This window comes from Lactuca sativa, chromosome 1 (genome assembly GCF_002870075.4).
Source record: "Lactuca sativa cultivar Salinas chromosome 1, Lsat_Salinas_v11, whole genome shotgun sequence".
Lineage (NCBI taxonomy): Eukaryota > Viridiplantae > Streptophyta > Magnoliopsida > Asterales > Asteraceae > Lactuca > Lactuca sativa.
This window is the reverse complement of record NC_056623.2, coordinates 198,612,741-198,633,226: the sequence shown is the minus strand read 5'-3', so window position 1 is coordinate 198,633,226 and position 20,486 is coordinate 198,612,741. Positions and strand designations below refer to the sequence as shown.

The 20,486-nt window shown below is 37.2% G+C and overlaps 1 protein-coding gene across 2 annotated transcripts; it reads right to left on the bottom strand.

Moving 5' to 3' along the window:
* Window positions 1-5,058: 5,058 nt before the first annotated feature.
* LOC111881888 (protein LNK3) lies at window positions 5,059-8,272 on the bottom strand. 2 transcript variants are annotated; one of them, XM_023878284.3, is made up of 6 exons: window positions 8,054-8,272; window positions 7,004-7,370; window positions 6,473-6,695; window positions 6,320-6,385; window positions 6,096-6,220; window positions 5,059-5,606 (listed from the first exon to the last, which is right to left on the bottom strand). In XM_023878284.3, exons 2-6 carry the CDS (start codon window positions 7,363-7,365, stop codon window positions 5,405-5,407), a joined length of 978 nt encoding a protein of 325 aa, XP_023734052.1. In that variant the 5' UTR covers window positions 7,366-7,370; window positions 8,054-8,272; the 3' UTR covers window positions 5,059-5,404. The 2 variants fall into 2 exon arrangements, with proteins under 2 accessions (XP_023734052.1, XP_023734045.1); XM_023878277.2 differs by having other exon boundaries at window positions 6,320-6,388; window positions 8,054-8,270.
* Between the last annotated feature and the right edge of the window lie 12,214 nt (window positions 8,273-20,486).

The window sequence follows — 20,486 nt, the reverse complement described above, 5'->3', positions numbered from 1 at the left end:
ATATATATATAACAATGTTGTTAAAATCGGGATCCTATCTAGGATTGTTTTTGGGTTTGTAAGATCTGGATCTTAAGATCCCACAAAATAAAATATAATTTTATTTTATAATTTTTAATCATTAAAAATATTTCAAACATTCAATCTTTCATTCAAAAGTTATAAAAAGCTCAAAATATTTGTCATAATCACAATACAAAATGATAAATGTTAAATTGGTAAAGGGTAAATGATATAAAGTGATAAAAAAAATTTCATTTGCAAAAAAAAAAATCAAGGGAAGGTAGGATCGGATCGGATCTAGATCCTACGATCCTACCTGCGATCCTACCCCAAATACGATCATTTTACAATCCGGATCGTTTTTCATACCTAGGATCGTAGGATCGTACGATCCTACGCTTAAGATCGCGATTTTGACAACAATGATATGAAGCTTAGGAATAGTAAACTGCACATTTTTTTGGCAAAAATGGTCCTTGCACTTTGCTTCTCATTCTTTACCTATTTTGACATTTTTGGTCCTTGCAATTAATATTTTTATATTTTTTAGGAACCTTTTAATATTTAAAGTTTGACCACAAAACTTTAACGGTTTGACAACTTTGATCCTTTTTCTAAAAATTTGTTAATTCCCACCTCTTTAATTCTGTAACCGTTTTGAAACTTCTGATCCTTGCAGTCAAAAGTTTTATATTTTTTCATAAAAACATGAAAAAAAACGGTCCGGGGCAAAGTCCGGGCTTTTCATCCTTGCACTTTCTATGTTTGTCATATTTAACGATTCGGAAACAATATTGAAAACTTTTGGTTCCCACGTAGCGGGGGTAACCTTTCTAGTTATTATTATTAATTTCAATAACCGTATAAAATTCGGACAACATTTTAAAATTCAGAAGACATAATAACATTCGAACGACATAATAAAATCTGAACGACAATATAAAACGGAACAAAAACAAAGTTTGTCTTTATTTATCATTGATATAGTAACTGGTTCGGTATTACATTTGCGTGATACGTTATGTGGATTGAAAACAAACTTTACTTTTGTTCCATTTTATATTATCGTTCGAACTTTATAATATCGGCCGAATTTATAATGTTGTCCGAATTTTATATGGTTATCAAAATAATAATAATAATAATAATAATAAAACAAAAAAAAGGAGAAAAAACGATGTCAAATCATAAGTAAAAGATTGATTAGATTGATGTTAGGGGTAGAATTGGTTAAGAAGGGTACTTATAGTACAACCTTTAATTTATTTTGATTTTTTTTAAAGTTGATTCATATATAATAACAATTTTCTTCCGAACACTATATTTTGTAATTGATATTTTAGAGTTGTATGTTTAAGCTTTTTTTTTTTTTTTTTGTCACAAACTAAATTTTGTAAAGATGTGTTTTTTTTTAAGTTATCGGACGGTCTAACACTATAATAAATTAGATCAAATTCATACCTACCATTTTTATTATCATAAAATATCCACCTACTTTTTACGATTTCTCACCAACCACTCAAATTTATTGGATTTCTCACTTACATCAATATTTAGAATCTTTTTAAATCCGTTTAGAGTCGAACATAATTCAAACCAAAAGTAATTCATAACATATTTCAAAACAAAAGCCATTAAGTTATTCTCTAAAAATGTCATTCGACCGGTCAAAATTCATTTCTAGCGATAGCCATCATTTAACCTCATACAATAAGCTAAGGTCTTTAGGGCATCTCTGAAACTAAGGGGAAGATGTTAGAAGCCAAAGAAGCAAAATGCATAGAAATAAATGTGGAATATAAGGTGCTCGGGCAACAAATGCATGATAAGCTGCGAGTCATTGGAAACAATAAAAATGGGATAATGTATACGCAAGAAAGAAATCCAAGCCACAATAAAGAAAGTCGACCGTGAGATAGCAAGTCATTTTAGATTACATACAAAAACAAAATTAAGCAATAATTGATAAAGAGAATATTTAGGATTTAGTGTGTTAAATTTTTTATTATTCAATATATTAATAAAAACTTGTAAATCTCAAGGGGTTTAAAGTGTAAGATTTGAATTTCAAATCTTATGGATAATTCCTATTTATTCCATTTGATAGATTCCATTAGAATTATCATTTGATGCTCGTAATCACCTTAAGTGTATTAGAATCACTTTGATAAATGGATCATAGCAATAGTCAATTAAAATTAAAAATGTCTAATATAATGATAGATGATTTTGATCCATAAGGATTCGAGGTTATGAATAAATGTACAAATTCTTACAAATTAGGCCGCCAATTCCCGAATACCATCCTTAGGGATGGAATCACACATTCTATAGGTGTTATGGTGATTCATTGGTTATTACTTACAAAAGAAATAACATCAATACATAAACAAAACTAAAACTTAATGACACCTTGAATTCCTCTCCATAACTAGTGTTTATGGCTTCAATCAAGTTAATCAATCTAAAAAAACCAAATAATTAGAGTTTGAAGCTTAGATTTATGAACTAAAGGTTAAATTCAAATAGAAAATCTATTTAAATACTTAATTTCACACAAACTTCATATTTTCCAAACCCTAAATCGATCTAAAGGTTGAGAAGAATATGTTTTATACCTTTGAATGCTCAAATGATGAAAACCTAGCTTCAAGTATTATAAAACCCTTTGATTCTACTTCAAACACTCTAGATCTTAAGAAGTCGTGATGATTAACCATCTCCCCCTTTCTCTCAACAGAATACTACCTAAGAGCATTAGGTATGAGTCACGTGATAGCACCAAATTCATATGTCACCTCAACCATAACACCAAGGGGGAAATGGTATTCCTCATGTTATAACATGTTAAGAGGTAGAGAGAGAAAGAATGAAAATGATTTGATTGGTTGATAAAGGCAACAACAATTAAACTTCTCGTTGCATCTTGTCTTCGTCACAACGGGATATGTCATAACACCCTCTTAACAAAGAAGGGGGGATGATGTTCATCTTGTTATCACTAGGTTATAAGGGGCCACATCAGTAATAATATTACTTCTCGTTGCCCATTTTGTATGCTCTAATAAACAAAGGGTGAAGCCAGTTACTCTTATAGCTTTAGTGTTTTGGCAACTAAGGCCCATCATCTACTAATGCTTTCATTTAGACTACTAGTTGACCTAGATGCTTGGTCAACAATTCATATGATTTGAAATTTAACTTCGTACCTGTTAAATTTATTATCTTTTAGTCTCTAGATCAAGATATGATTAACTGACACTAATTTCACAATTATTATTTATATTGCTAATGTATTATTCATTTAAGACATATAAACCCATTTTATTTATTTATTTCGTTTGTTTATCTTATTTTATATTTCAATTTGTAACACCCAACTTTTTATAAAATTTAATACTATGGTTTTAAAACATTTCCTAGCAACATTCATCAAAATATGGTCCCAAAATTTTCATCGCAAAACAATTTGTAATAGTTTACAGAAGACATAAATTGGGTGTTAGAAATGATACAAACAAAACCATCGTAAAAACAGTGAATATGCATATGTTACAAAGACCGCGTCCGGTTTTTATCCTTCACAAGTCGAGTGTTATCAATACAATCACAATCTTCTAGCACTTTGTATCTAAACTTGGAATGCATGACATTAAATAAAAAATATGTAATGCAATAGTTTTTCGTGAGCTACGTAGGTTTAGACACAAAAATATTATTGATCGTTTGAAAAATATTTCATTTTGTTCCACTTCATGCAATGCATGATCACAATCAAACCAAAATCTTATGGGCCTTCCCATTTCTTGCCTCTATATTGACATACGGTCCTTCAGTTATGTACTCAGCTAAACCTTAGGGTTAATCATAATATGACACCTTATCATCTTTACCAATTATCAGCTTCACCAAAATAGGAAGAACAAATCTACACATTAAGGTATCCCTTGACATCTACATCGGGAAGGTATATGGTCCGAGTAGATGCATCCCTTATCTTGTTCTTCGAACATACATTACTTTATATTATGCATTCACATTTAATGTATGCATGATCACCGTTTTTTGTTTGAAGACTCAATCACATACATATGTCATGTTCTATCTAGAAAACATTAATAACTTGCATAATATAAACAATTTATCATATAAAAATATTAAAATAATTTAAAACATTTATCGTAAACTCATATCATACATTTGACTTTCATAATCACATACAACCGATATCTACTCTTGTAAAGAGTTTATTTTTTCAAGTCATTTATTTTCCAAACTTTAGTTTACTCTTTTAAAAAGAGTTCACATGATTGTGGATCAAAACTTTTTACTTTCAAGACTATTTCAAATGCTTTCTAGCTCTTTTAAAAAGTTCGCGGAAACCAATTCTAATGATCATAATAACTTCAAAGAATCATATTAACACATACTGTATATCAATTTAATTTGGTACTCTAGATTTACCAACCTTTTCCGTTTTGACCAAAATATCCTTCTACATTATAAACCTATTTCATTTATTTATTTCATCTATTTATCTTATTTTATGTTACAATTAATTAATTAATTTTGTTTTTATTTTTATTTTTACTAAAATAACATAAATTATTCTGAGCCAAAAATCAAGGTGTTACAACGACTTATAATATGGATTCTATTTTGGTTAACGATAGAATTGAGCGTGGGCTACGACAAGGTGACCCACTTTCCATGTTATTTTTTATCCTTTCCATGTAACGTCTTTGTGTCTATTATGAAAGCAACATTGAGAAATGCTTTTTGGGAAGTTAAGATTGGTGATAACGATTTGAGATGACACATTTCTTTTATGTCGATAATGTTGTTATTGTTTGTGAATGGTAAAATGCAAGATATATGATGTAAATTGTGAGATGTTTTTCTTGGCTTCTAGATTGAAAATCAATTTACATAAACTGTGAGATGTTATTATTTTCTTTTGTGAGAGCCTTTTTTCGATAATAACACTTTGAGGGTGGAACTCTTATGTTCCTATCAATGGGCTTCAAACAAGCAAAGATCTACCAACTTTAAGCATTGAAAAACAACTTTTCATACTTTTCAATATCTAAAACCGAATCTACAAATCTTCCGCAAGCAAATAATATTACATAGCCAACTTGTTTACACGACAAAAATGATCCAAACAAACACCACTCAAAATCGCAACCTCACCCCCCCTCATATATACATACACCATCAACCACTTTAAGCCCAACCCGAATGCACCAAAAAGTAGGGTTTGGTTAGACCCGATGCCACATAAGAAACGGGCTCAAAGTGTTCACACCCTTACTACCACTATTGTGTATCTTGCTAGGGCTTTTTACAAAGAGGATACCAAATCACAAAAAGGAACAACCTTTTTAGAAGTTAGTAATAATTAGTAAGCGGTTGATGATGGGTCGGGCCCACCCTGAATTGGAACTTCCGCATCATCATCATAATCCGTTTGATTTTGACAACATAAGTCTATGTGTTGTTGATCATCGGTTTCTTCAAAATCGAATTTATTGAACATGAGATTGGCTACAGCTCTATCGATGACGTTTGTTTTTGATTCGGAAGCTTCTGGTTCTACGACCCTGAGTGCCATAAGAAGATGCGACTATTAGGATCATCATTGATTCTCTTTTTTTTTTTGTTTGTTTTTTATAAGATATTATAACATTATAGTATATAAAAAATTAAAAATCCAATTTTAGCAATGTTATCAATATACAAAGTAACATTTATTGCTAAAATCAAGTAGGTTTTTCAAGATACAATGTCGTAATATGACAAATTTGGTGGATTTTTCATAGTACGTGGTCTTATAAAAGAAAAAGAAAAGGAAATTATAACGATGTAATTAAGCGGATTTTCTAAACTACAATTTCTTAATATCAAAACAATAAAAATAAAAGAGTTTGGTCTCTTTTTGTTTTTCTTCACGAAAAAAGGAGCTTAATTTTTTTATCAAAACCACCGAAGATCCAAAACCAATGAAAACCCAATTATTAATCACAATGGCAACATCGCAAAAATGTTAAAACTTAAGAGGACAAAAACGTAATTTCACACGTTACACGTACCTCAATGTGTCGTCATTAGAAGTCAGCATGAGTTCTCCATCTTGGCACGAGTTAAGTGATTGTTTAGAGCTTTCTGCTAAGCGATAGAAAGCATCTCGAAAGCAAATTCGAGTTTTATCATTGAACTGTTGAATTAAATACAATAAAAAAAAATATGTTATTACTTTTCTTCAAAAGTTTGAAAGAAATTTGAAATTGCAATTGTGCCCATATTAGTCTCTCACCTGTGAAGTCACCCTTTCGAGATCTTTCAATACTGATTCTTCCGTTAAGTTCTCATCAGTTGTATACTGCTATAAAAAGTTAAAAACAAACATCAGCAATTGTATATCAATAATTACATAAAAATTAAATAAAAAGAAGAGTTAATTATATACCTTTGGCATTTGACAGGTAGTTGACACTTCTCTATTACCCCAATCGGTTGATGGAGAGAAAGCATGTGTTTTGAGATATTTCGAGCTTCCAATGCTTTGCCCATGGTTTCCAACGTGTGAATTTACCATATTGTCCTCAAACATGTTAACATTGTTGTCAAGAATCATGTTTTCATGTTCTTCGGTTGAATCTTTAGTCGGATCTTCTTCAAGTAGTGAACTACTGCAAAAGATACAAGAAAGTATACCATGAGAATCCAAACATAACTTCTATTGAAATAAATTAAATGTATTCCATTTCCATTTTTTTTTTCTATTGCAACATTGGAATTTCAAGATTTTCTCTTATTAGAAGATTATATATTTTTTTTCAAAGTATATGATGTTGTAATAGGAATAAATGAAAGAAGGATGCTGAAATAAACATGTCAATGAAAGTATGCTTCAATTTATTTCATTTAAACCATTTAAAAAAATAATGATAAGAGACATTTAAATCAAGAATCTTGATGCGAAAAGTTGAAAATGTACAAGAAAATGTCATCCATGTGATTGATTCTGGCTTCTTCCTCTTCAAATTGTTGAAAATCTGCTTGATCATTCCACAAAAGCGAACCACCATTGTTGTAGAGTCCTTGGCTCATGCTTGAAGTGTTGGATTTCTGTCTTTCGTTATCTGAATCCGCCATGTCAATTGAAGTGTAAAAGTTTTTTCCGCCATTGAAGGTGAGTTCTTCACGTGTCATGTTTATGTTCTTTTTGGGAAAAGATGAACCTCCAAAAGCGTTCATTCCCCATTGTGACCAATTTTCATCAGATGATATCATCTCTTGTTGTTCATAGTCTTTTGGAACAACAAGATCTTCGACTTCGTTACCAAAATACCACTCCATAGTATCTGTCATAAATCCAAAAACCGAAAAGAAAAATCCATCAAGATCTATAAGATCAGAATCGTATTAGAGAATTAATTCATGTTCTTCAAAAACCCAGCTTCAAAAAGCTTGATTTGAACAGATCTTAAAAGCTCGTTTGGATAAAACTTATTAACACTAAAGTCAAACTAAAATCATTAGTTTATAGGCTCAAAAAGGAGAAAAGAATTAGTTAATTAAGATTAAAGCAACCAAATTGGGCATAAGAGAGCAGCTGTCGATCAAATAAGGAAAGAAAAACAAAGCAGTAAATTGCGAAATTGAACACAACCCACATGAATGGAATCGAATAAAAAATGGATAAGAACTCAAAAAGAAAAAAGAAAAAAAAAAAGCGATCGAAGCTGGTAAATCAAAAGTGTTTTTGATTTAAGAGATAAAGATTATGAGGAACACCAAGAGGGGATTAAGAAACAGATCAAAACAAGTGATTCGAACCGATAAATCAAAAGGGTTTTCGAAGTCAAATCACGAAAAACTTGCGAAATCGATACGAAAAGATGCTGAAATTAGAAACCAGATACAATCAAGCTGAAAACAAGAGATTGAAACCGATGAATCAAAAGGGTTTATGGAGGTCAAGTAGAAAGATAGAGATAACGAAGAACATAAACCAGTATATCATGAAAATTTTAACACAACTCACCTGAATAAGAGTCGAATGAAGAAGAAGATAAAATTAACGAATCAGATCAGGAAACAAAAGGGTTTCTTTGAATCAAGGCGGCTGTGGTTTTGGGTTTTTGGGGTTGTGGGTGGGAAATTGCAGGATTGTGGACTGTTGATTCTTGTGTGTTTGTTTGTGGGGTGAAGAGAGAGAGAGAGAGAGAGTAAGAAGAGTTGTTTATTTGATGGTTTGTGTGGTGTGAGATTTTGTGGCTGAAAATGGTGGGAGAGAATTAGTGGTTGATAGCAGAGGTCCATCTAAATCTGCGATCTCCTTTATCCACGTAGGTTTATGTGGGACCAACGACGAGAACTCCAATAAATCTCTTTTTTCCTGCATTAATGCTGTCTCTTATCTACTTATCTTAGGCTGTAAGGAGGTGTATTCCTCTCACTTCTCTATTTTTACTTTACGCTGTAATCTCTTCCCCTATTATTAATCATATCTCTTATCTTGTTATCTTAGGTGCTTTATGTTTTTTTCCGAGGAGAGATTGCTTATAAATTTTAATTATTATTTTTATATCTTTATAAATTATAACATTTAAATCTATATATAAATGATTTAGGTTAACTTTGATTGTGTTTATTTGGTCATTTAATTCATTTTAAGTTTTAGAATGTCACTAAATTTTTGGCTTTGTGCTTGTCATCTAACTTTTGGTTTGATCATTTAAATTTTGAATTTGTGCTCATTGGTCATCTAACTTTTAAAATTATGTTCATTTAGTCATATAACTTTTTAAATTGTACTCATTTTTCTAGTTTTATTTTAACAGTTCAGTACTAAATAAGCACAATTTTAAAACTTAGGTGACTAAATAAACACAAATCTAAAAGTAAAGTGACCAAACCAAAAGTTAGATAATTAAATGAGCATAAAACCAAAAGTTAGATGACATTTTAAAACTTGAAAAGAGTAAAGTGACTAAATAAGCACAAAACCAAAAGTTAAGTGACAAAAAATGACCTAAACTCATATTTAAATTAAGTTTATTCATTTGTTTTATCACTCGTTCTATTGTGATAACTATGTTTTTTTTTTCTAATAAAAAATTTAATATTAAAAAACTTATCTAAAATCCAATATATATATATATATATATATATATATATATATATATATATATATATATATATATATATATATGTGTGTGTGTGTGTGTGTGTGTGTGTGTGTGAGAGAGTGAGAGATCATTTCAAGTTTCCATAATATCCTTATAAATTATAATTATTATTTTTATATCTTTATAAATTATAACATTTACATCTATATCTACGTTAAGTTTGTCCGTTTGTCTTCTCATTCGTTGGATTGTGATAATTATGTTTTTTTTCTAACAAAAAATGTATAAAATAAATCTAATATCGATATATATATATATATATATATATATATATATATATATATATATATATATATATATATATATATATATATATATATATATATATATGATTATTTCAAGTTTCCATAATATCCATATAAATTTTAATTATTATTTTTATATTATGGTATGTAACACCCAGAATCAGGAAGACCAAGAAAAGAAAGGTTAAACTCTAAATCAAGAGTCAACTCGTCGAGTCCAGGGAGGAACTCGACGAGTCGGAGCGGGATCCGGGTCATTGAGTAAGTGACCAACTCGGCGAGTCAGCGAGTGGACTCGACGAGTCTGGTCTGGGCGAGAAAAACCCTAATCCCAGAGGTTGTGCCCTATATAAAGCACATTATAACCCACCCCCATCCTCTTTGCTCCCCTTTTGAGTTCCAGAAACCCTAGATTTGAGTGAGCCTTCATTATTTGAGAGAATAGAGCCTTGGAGGAGAGAATCTTGGAAAGGGGCTTGAAGATCAAGGGCTTTGCTGCAAAGGAGTGGTGTAGATTCGGGATTTACTTCAGTTGGAGCTTTCATTTGAGGTAATAGTTTGTTGTTTGGGCTTATGTGCATTTAGACTTATCTTATGTTTGAGTTTTGGGCATTTTGAGTATGGATGAGATCTATTTCGAGTTTGGAGTAGATCTGAGGTTTCTACCTCAGATCTAGGTTGGTAATAACCCAGAAAGTCATAAAGTTTAGGCCAATAAGTTGTTGGTGAATCCCCTTTGTTACAAACCCTATCCCTAGAGTGTTCTAAGCCTATAACTCCTTGGTTACACGTAAAGTTTGCCTCTTTACGTGGGGCTTAGGCTCTAGAGGAATGGATTTATGGATTTGAGCCCCTGCATGGCTCGAAAAGCCACTTTATGGATTAAGAACTGAAGAGACTCGGAGAGTCACATGGGTGTACTCGACGAGTTGGATGAAGTTAGGCAGCAACTCGACGAGTTGGAAGAACAACTCGGCGAGTCTATTGAAGATTGCCTTGGACTCGGTGAGTCTGTTCTTGGACTCGGCGAGTCAAGTCGCGAAACCCCAAACCCTTCGAGTTAAGACTCGAATCAGTGAGTTGAGTGGGGACCCAGTGAGTGGACAGGTCAGGACTCGAGAATCAGTAGACTTGGCGTGTCATGGTCTGACTCGCCGAGTCGAGTCGCGAATGAAAGGGATTTCAGAGCTTATGAACTCGGCGAGTCAGTAGGTTGACTCGGCAAGTAGGGTCAACCTGGAAGGTTGACTGTGACCAGGACTTTGACTTTGACCAGAGTTGACTTAGTTGAATTTTGAAGGGATGTCATACTAAGTATCATTTTGATATTGGTAGTTCAGAGAGCTACAGGAGCAGCGACTCAGAAGGTTGTCGGTTAGCAGCCTGAGGGTATCAGCAGAGCTTAGTAGTTTAGGTGAGTTTCCTTCCAGTAGGAACGGGTCTAAGGCCACAATGTCGGCCCGTTTAGCTAGCAGTAGTTTTTGCACTTCGGTCCGATGCAGTAGTTAGTATGTTTGATGCCTTCGTGGCTCAGATAAGATTTATGTGTTATGTGTTCCAGGCTACGTCCCGATGTAGTATGCAGTATATGTGTTCATGCTAGTTGATATGTTTATGTTATGTTATGTTTAGTTAATTATGGACTTCGGTCCGATGTAGGGGCAAGGCCCCAGTTAGTCTCGACTTCGGTCCGATGCAGGGGACAAGGTCCCAGTCAGTTTCCGGACTTCGATCCGATGCAGGGGGAAAGGCCCCAGTTAGTCCGGACTTCGGTCCGATGCAGGGGACAAGGTCCCAGTCAGTTTCCGAACTTCGGTCCGATGCAGGTGGCAAGGCCCCAGTTAGTCCGGACCTCGGTCCGATGCAGTGGGCAAGGCCCAGTATGTGCTTTATATGTTATTGTATGGTATGTGGTAGTTTGGGGGAGCTCACTAAGCTTCGTGCTTACGGTTTTCAGTTTTGGTTTCAGGTACTCAGTTTTCAAAAGAGGAGCTCGGAGAGGTTGCAGTGCACACACCATAGTCAGTTAGCCTGAGAATGTTTTACTCTGATAATGAGATTATGTTTTGAATTAATACTCGAAAATTATGTTATGACTTATGATACGGTTTTATAAATATGGTTTTAGTAATGTTTTAAAAGAAATTTTTTGTCGTGATTTTTGGGTCGTTACAAGTTGGTATCAGAGCCTTGGTTTGAGGGATTCAGACATACTTGAAAGTGTGTCTGGACTCAAACTAAGGAAACGGTAAAAGGTTTTCAAAAGAAAAACATTTTCGAAAGGAATTTTTGGTAAAAAGGAGTTTGAGAAAAGAAAAGAGTTTTAGAAAAAGCGAAAAGAATGTTTAGAAAAGAAATAACTTGAAAAGAGAAAAAGGGTGTGGTGCATGAAATCAGCCGAGCTCAAGTAAGTACTCCCGAATTACCCATACAAGTTATGATTATTAGTTTCAGTTTCAGTTTTAGTTCCAGTTTCAGTCTCAGTTTCAGTTTCAATAGAATAGCATGCTAGTATAGGACTAAGGATCTAGGAGGATGCCTTATGTGCCTTCTTATGTGTTTCAGCCTTATGAGAATTGTATGCTAATATTGAGTAGACAGTAGTAGGATAGCCTGTTTAGGTTATACCTGATAGTATGAGTTTAACATTGTATGCTAGTATAGTTTCTTGAGAATAGTTTGCATGAGTATGTTTCCTTTATCCAAATGATGATTGCTTTGTGCTTAGTGGGACTCTGAATGATGGGGGTACGTATCTTTTACCTTCCTGTCAATTATTATTAATGATATTATTGTTATGTTGCTGCATTGTTATCAATAAGCATAAGTGTTGGGGTATTATATTACCTGCTTGTGACTGAGTTTTATGTCATCTGCATACCTTGGAATTAGAATGGTAAATTGGAGGTCGTCCCCTCTAGATCAGGTTACTTCAGATGCGGTGACTGTAGCATGTATGTGTAAGAATCAGTAATGCCTCACTACTTTCGAAAGGTATCATTCGGGATTGATTAGTTAAATCCTTAGTAGTGACAATTTAGAGCTTCTAGTGAGGTAGCCAACGGACAGTAAGGAAGTGGGTTGGGGATGTGCACCCCAAACGCAGGTTCTCAGGATGCTGTCCCTAAAGCAAATATAGTTAAGGATTGAAGGGTGCTCAGTTAGATAGAAAGAATGGTTCGGATCTGGTAAAAGTTAGTTGGAGCACCGACAGAGGTAAACGTAGGCGGACAACAGATCGCCCTTTTAATGGAAGGAAGGTTAGGGAATCCTTTCGACCAGTGAGCAGTAAGGAGTTAGCCGGATCCAAGTGGGGGAGAACCCTCCGAGTATACAAGGGTAAGAGCACGCAGTTCCAGAATGAGTACACGTCCTCTGAGAAGAAAAGATAGTAGTGCAACGATTGATGGATTGTGAAGTTCAGAGTTGGGAGTTTGAGGAACTTCCCAATAATGAGTTCATGTGATCGAGATGGTTAGTAGCTGGTTGGGAATTCAGGGTTGGAGGACCGCCTGTAGGACTCTAGTGAGTCGGAATGAGGAACTTTAGAACGGTTAGCAAGAGATGCTTTCGTGTTAGTAGTCAGTGGCAGAGACGGCATGCAGGGTTGTGTGGATTCAGGAGTTGGGGGTTTTGGAAACTTCCCAACGATAGTTTCATGTATCCAGATTAGTAGACGGTTGGTTTGGGAACCAAGCCGAAGAATTCCTCGACGGACCGCTAAGTGTATCAAGGATATAAGATGTCGAGGTTGATGCAGCATTCGATGACTGAGGGCTGGTTTTTGAGAAATCAGGATGAGGAATCACTAGCAGGACTAGGGATAGTCAGGATTTCCTTGGAATAGTAGTAGAGTGTTGTAAGTCTGCGGGGGTAGTCGTAGCATTCACTAGCAGTCAGATAGTAGTAGAGTGTTGTAAGTCTGCGGGGGTAGTCGTAGCATTCACTAGCAGTCAGATAGTAGTAGAGTGTTGTAATTCTGTGGGGGTAGCCATAGAATTCACTAGCAGTAAGATAGTAGTAGAGTGTTGTAAGTCTGCGGGGGTAGCCGTAGCATTCACTAGTAGTCAGATAGTAGTAGAGTGTTGTAAGTCTGCGGGGGTAGCCGTAGCATTCACTAGCAACCAGATAGTATTAGAGAGTTGTAAGTCCGCGGGTGTATCCGTGGCCTTTATCAGGTTGGTAGGCAGCATGAGCGCATTGTTGGACGCGGGGGAAGCAGTAGTACCCACTAGTTCGGGTGCAGCAGTGAGGATATGGGAATCCACGAGTTATATTTCGGATTTCCCAAATGGTTTAGTTATGGTTAAGTCGGCGATTTGTCAGTAGATCATCACCTCAGTTATGAGATCAGGGAAGTAGTGGACCGCTTGGGTCGTGTATGTTAAGGGCTACCGTTAGTCTGGGAGCCACCATTTTTAGCATTGGATTTGATGATGTCAGGATTCGACGTATGGACCCGGTTGGATCGGAAGGTTGTTAGAGTCACGGTGTCAGGATAACTAGTGGAAACTAGTTCCAGAGAAACATTTCTTTTAGAAGTTGTGGGAGCGACTAAGTAAGGAGTCCTTAGGCTCCACAGTTGAGTTGGAACTCAGTGTTGCAGATAACCGATGAATGATTGGAGACCAGGAAGGTCTTGAGATGTTGTGGGAAGTAGCCATATAGCCAGTTCAGTGTTTCAGCCAGTTCAATGCTTCAGCCAGTTCAGTGTTTTAGTCAGTTCAGTGTTTCATCCAGTTCAGTGTTTTAGCCAGTTCAGTGCTTCAGCCAGTCCAATGTTTCAGGTAGTTCAGTGTTTCAGGTAGTTCAGTATTGCAGGCAGTTCAGTGTTTCAGATAGTTTTAGTGTGACGGCCAGTATTAGTATTTGTGTTGCAATGCAAGTGTTGACGGTATAGTTGGTCGATTTGAAATGACAAGTCCCTCTCAGCAGGATCAGTTGAGTCTTCTACCAAGTATAAGTGATCTGCAAGGATAATTAAGCAAGTAGCCTTTCTTTCTGGATGGAAGGCTCAAGTTATTGGAAGTTAAGTAGTCAGATGAGAGATAAGCAGGCTGCTTCTAGTAGCATCGATTCAGTATGAGTGGCAGAATGGGTAGAACAGTTATAGATAGTCGAGGTGTCTTCAGAAGTCGCTGAAAGCGACTAGGAGATTGCGATGGGGTGTAGTAACCGGTAGGATTCCGGTAACCCAGATATGGAGACATCAGTAGGGACCAGGGTGGTCTCGATTCATCCGGAAGGCGGATAAGGGACAACATAAATTTTCAGTCAGTGGCAGTAATGGAAAGCAGACTATGGTACAATTCGACTAGTTGATTGATGGGTACTCAATACTAAATAGCGAAAAGTTTCCAGTGCATAGCTAGTGGTAAGCAGTAAGTGGGTTGTGAAATAGTTGGCTATGGTGGACTTCGAGGACGAAGTCTAGTTTAAGTGGGGGAGAGTTGTAACACCCAGAATCAGGAAGACCAAGAAAAGAAAGGTTAATCTCTAAATCAAGAGTCAACTCGTCGAGTCCAGGGAGGAACTCGACGAGTCGGAGCGGGATCTGGGTCATTGAGTAAGTGACCAACTCGGCGAGTCAGCGAGTGGACTCGGCGAGTCTGGTCTGGGCGAGAAAAACCCTAATCCCGAGGTTGTGCCCTATATAAAGCACATTATAACCCACCCTCAACCTCTTTGCTCCTCTTTTGAGTTCCAGAAACCCTATATTTGAGTGAGCCTTCATTATTTGAGAGAATAGAGCCTTGGAGGAGAGAATCTTGGAGAGGGGCTTGAAGATCAAGGGCTTTGCTGCAAAGGAGTGGTGTAGATCCGGGATTTACTTCAGTTGGAGCTTTCATTTGAGGTAATAGTCTGTTGTTTGGGCTTATGTGCATTTAGACCTATCTTATGTTTGAGTTTTGGGCATTTTGAGTATGGATGAGATCTATTTCGAGTTTGGAGTAGATCTGAGGTTGCTACCTCAGATCTAGGTTGGTAATAACCCAGAAAGTCATAAAGTTTAGGCCAATAAGTTGTTGGTGAATCCCCTTTGTTACAAACCCTATCCCTAGAGTGTTCTAAGCCTATAACTCCTTGGTTACACGTAAAGTTTGCCTCTTTACGTGGGGGTTAGGCTCTAGAGGAATGGATTTATGGATTTGAGCCCCTGCATGGCTCGAAAAGCCACTTTATGGATTAAGAACTGAAGAGACTCGGAGAGTCACATGGGTGTACTCGACGAGTTGGATGAAGTTAGGCAGCAACTCGACGAGTTGGAAGAACAACTCGGCGAGTCTATTGAAGATTGCCTTGGACTCGGTGAGTCTGTTCTTGGACTCGGCGAGTCAAGTCGCGAAACCCCAAACCCTTCGAGTTAAGACTCGAATCAGTGAGTTGAGTGGGGACCCAGTGAGTGGACAGGTCAGGACTCGAGAATCAGTAGACTTGGCGTGTCATGGTCTGACTCGCCGAGTCGAGTCGCGAATGAAAGGGATTTCAGAGCTTATGAACTCGGCGAGTCAGTAGGTTGACTCGGCAAGTAGGGTCAACCTGGAAGGTTGACTGTGACCAGGACTTTGACTTTGACCAGAGTTGACTTAGTTGAATTTTGAAGGGATGTCATACTAAGTATCATTTTGATATTGGTAGTTCAGAGAGCTACAGGAGCAGCGACTCAGAAGGTTGTCGGTTAGCAGCCTGAGGGTATCAGCAGAGCTTAGTAGTTTAGGTGAGTTTCCTTCCAGTAGGAACGGGTCTAAGGCCACAATGTCGGCCCGTTTAGCTAGCAGTAGTTTTTGCACTTCGGTCCGATGCAGTAGTTAGTATGTTTGATGCCTTCGTGGCTCAGATAAGATTTATGTGTTATGTGTTCCAGGCTACGTCCCGATGTAGTATGCAGTATATGTGTTCATGCTAGTTGATATGTTTATGTTATGTTATGTTTAGTTAATTATGGACTTCGGTCCGATGCAGGGGCAAGGCCCCAGTTAGTCTCGACTTCGGTCCGATGCAGGGGACAAGGTCCCAGTCAGTTTCCGGACTTCGATCCGATGCAGGGGGAAAGGCCCCAGTTAGTCCGGACTTCGGTCCGATGCAGGGGACAAGGTCCCAGTCAGTTTCCGAACTTCGGTCCGATGCAGGTGGCAAGGCCCCAGTTAGTCCGGACCTCGGTCCGATGCAGTGGGCAAGGCCCAGTATGTGCTTTATATGTTATTGTATGGTATGTGGTAGTTTGGGGGAGCTCACTAAGCTTCGTGCTTACGGTTTTCAGTTTTGGTTTCAGGTACTCAGTTTTCAAAAGAGGAGCTCGGAGAGGTTGCAGTGCACACACCATAGTCAGTTAGCCTGAGAATGTTTTACTCTGATAATGAGATTATGTTTTGAATTAATACTCGAAAATTATGTTATGACTTATGATACGGTTTTATAAATATGGTTTTAGTAATGTTTTAAAAGAAATTTTTTGTCGTGATTTTTGGGTCGTTACAAGTTGGTATCAGAGCCTTGGTTTGAGGGATTCAGACATACTTGAAAGTGTGTCTGGACTCAAACTAAGGAAACGGTAAAAGGTTTTCAAAAGAAAAACATTTTCGAAAGGAATTTTTGGTAAAAAGGAGTTTGAGAAAAGAAAAGAGTTTTAGAAAAAGCGAAAAGAATGTTTAGAAAAGAAATAACTTGAAAAGATAAAAAGGGTGTGGTGCATGAAATCAGCCGAGCTCAAGTAAGTACTCCCGAATTACCCATACAAGTTATGATTATTAGTTTCAGTTTCAGTTTTAGTTCCAGTTTCAGTCTCAGTTTCAGTTTCAATAGAATAGCATGCTAGTATAGGACTAAGGATCTAGGAGGATGCCTTATGTGCCTTCTTATGTGTTTCAGCCTTATGAGAATTGTATGCTAATATTGAGTAGACAGTAGTAGGATAGCCTGTTTAGGTTATACCTGATAGTATGAGTTTAACATTGTATGCTAGTATAGTTTCTTGAGAATAGTTTGCATGAGTATGTTTCCTTTATCCAAATGATGATTGCTTTGTGCTTAGTGGGACTCTGAATGATGGGGGTACGTATCTTTTACCTTCCTGTCAATTATTATTAATGATATTATTGTTATGTTGCTGCATTGTTATCAATAAGCATAAGTGTTGGGGTATTATATTACCTGCTTGTGACTGAGTTTTATGTCATCTGCATACCTTGGAATTAGAATGGTAAATTGGAGGTCGTCCCCTCTAGATCAGGTTACTTCAGATGCGGTGACTGTAGCATGTATGTGTAAGAATCAGTAATGCCTCACTACTTTCGAAAGGTATCATTCGGGATTGATTAGTTAAATCCTTAGTAGTGACAATTTAGAGCTTCTAGTGAGGTAGCCAACGGACAGTAAGGAAGTGGGTTGGGGATGTGCACCCCAAACGCAGGTTCTCAGGATGCTGTCCCTAAAGCAAATATAGTTAAGGATTGAAGGGTGCTCAGTTAGATAGAAAGAATGGTTCGGATCTGGTAAAAGTTAGTTGGAGCACCGACAGAGGTAAACGTAGGCGGACAACAGATCGCCCTTTTAATGGAAGGAAGGTTAGGGAATCCTTTCGACCAGTGAGCAGTAAGGAGTTAGCCGGATCCAAGTGGGGGAGAACCCTCCGAGTATACAAGGGTAAGAGCACGCAGTTCCAGAATGAGTACACGGCCTCTGAGAAGAAAAGATAGTAGTGCAACGATTGATGGATTGTGAAGTTCAGAGTTGGGAGTTTGAGGAACTTCCCAATAATGAGTTCATGTGATCGAGATGGTTAGTAGCTGGTTGGGAATTCAGGGTTGGAGGACCGCCTGTAGGACTCTAGTGAGTCGGAATGAGGAACTTTAGAACGGTTAGCAAGAGATGCTTTCGTGTTAGTAGTCAGTGGCAGAGACGGCATGCAGGGTTGTGTGGATTCAGGAGTTGGGGGTTTTGGAAACTTCCCAACGATAGTTTCATGTATCCAGATTAGTAGACGGTTGGTTTGGGAACCAAGCCGAAGAATTCCTCGACGGACCGCTAAGTGTATCAAGGATATAAGATGTCGAGGTTGATGCAGCATTCGATGACTGAGGGCTGGTTTTTGAGAAATCAGGATGAGGAATCACTAGCAGGACTAGGGATAGTTAGGATTTCCTTGGAATAGTAGTAGAGTGTTGTAAGTCTGCGGGGGTAGCCATAGCATTCACTAGCAGTCAGATAGTAGTAGAGTGTTGTAAGTCTGCGGGGGTAGTCGTAGCATTCACTAGCAGTCAGATAGTAGTAGAGTGTTGTAATTCTGTGGGGGTAGCCATAGAATTCACTAGCAGTAAGATAGTAGTAGAGTGTTGTAAGTCTGCGGGGGTAGCCGTAGCATTCACTAGTAGTCAGATAGTAGTAGAGTGTTGTAAGTCTGCGGGGGTAGCCGTAGCATTCACTAGCAACCAGATAGTATTAGAGAGTTGTAAGTCCGCGGGTGTATCCGTGGCCTTTATCAGGTTGGTAGGCAGCATGAGCGCATTGTTGGACGCGGGGGAAGCAGTAGTACCCACTAGTTCGGGTGCAGCAGTGAGGATATGGGAATCCACGAGTTATATTTCGGATTTCCCAAATGGTTTAGTTATGGTTAAGTCGGCGATTTGTCAGTAGATCATCACCTCAGTTATGAGATCAGGGAAGTAGTGGACCGCTTGGGTCGTGTATGTTAAGGGCTACCGTTAGTCTGGGAGCCACCATTTTTAGCATTGGATTTGATGATGTCAGGATTCGACGTATGGACCCGGTTGGATCGGAAGGTTGTTAGAGTCACGGTGTCAGGATAACTAGTGGAAACTAGTTCCAGAGAAACATTTCTTTCAGAAGTTGTGGGAGCGACTAAGTAAGGAGTCCTTAGGCTCCACAGTTGAGTTGGAACTCAGTGTTGCAGATAACCGATGAATGATTGGAGACCAGGAAGGTCTTGAGATGTTGTGGGAAGTAGCCATATAGCCAGTTCAGTGTTTCAGCCAGTTCAATGCTTCAGCCAGTTCAGTGTTTTAGTCAGTTCAGTGTTTCATCCAGTTCAGTGTTTTAGCCAGTTCAGTGCTTCAGCCAGTCCAATGTTTCAGGTAGTTCAGTGTTTCAGGCAGTTCAGTATTGCAGGCAGTTCAGTGTTTCAGATAGTTTTAGTGTGGTCCTAAGGTAGAATCTTTTATTCGATAAACTATTTGATCATGTATTGTGTATAATTTGCATACATTAGGAAACCGACAGTAAAAGTAGAAGTTCCTAGCATGGTAGTAGCAAGTTATTTAGGATCCCCTTTGTTTGTTTCATGGCCTGGAGTGTTACTGCACGAATGCTGCTTGCTTTGTGCTTTGTAGGACCTTTAGTGATGTTAGTTTACTATTAAGTGAATAAGATAAGTCACACGCTATGAAGGTTAAATAATATTAGAGTGATTGATTTGACCCTATTGTACAACTCTTGTTTGAGTCCAACCATTGCAGGGTTGAGACTTTTACTCGAAGGATTATCTAAGATGTGTTGCATGTGATTGTATTAATGAAGTAGTTAACTAACATTATTTTGAGTTCTTCAGCAGCTGTACCATCCCAACTCCCAGGTATAAATTTAATGGTTTATATTCATTTTGACAGGGAAAATCGACGATTTGGAGGCCACAACTCATCGAGTAGAGATTGAGATGGCCACATGAATTTTAGAATCAACTCGGCGAGTTGGAGGACCCTAACTCGACGTGTAGGATCTGAGTGTGAAAACCCTAATTTTCAAGGTTTGCACCATATTTAAAGAACTTATAATCCATTGTAGCCTCCCTCATCGTCATTTCAACCAGAGAAAATGATAGATCAAGTTTGGTACCCCAATTGGGTGTGTTTGAGAGCTTAAAAGGTGACTTTTGGGGAGTTTTGGAAGGAGACTTGAGGATTGAGAAGCTTGGATCAAGAAGAAGGTTGTAGATCCATCACCTCCTATGTACTGGCAATAAAACTAAGGTATAAAGTTAATACCTTGAATTCTTAATACTTAGATCTTCTTTTGGGAGTGTTTATGG

What these genes read in the sequence shown, in the direction of transcription:
- LOC111881888 (XM_023878277.2), bottom strand. Translation starts at nt 7,365, where the DNA reads ATGGAGTGGTATTTTGGTAACGAAGTCGAAGATCTTGTTGTTCCAAAA. An exon ending in CACATGGATGACATTTTCTT is followed by an intron (nt 6,696 to 7,003) that starts GTACATTTTCAA and finishes TATCTTTTGCAG; the next exon opens with TAGTTCACTACTTGAAGAAG. An exon ending in CTACCTGTCAAATGCCAAAG is followed by an intron (nt 6,389 to 6,472) that starts GTATATAATTAA and finishes AACTTTTTATAG; the next exon opens with CAGTATACAACTGATGAGAA.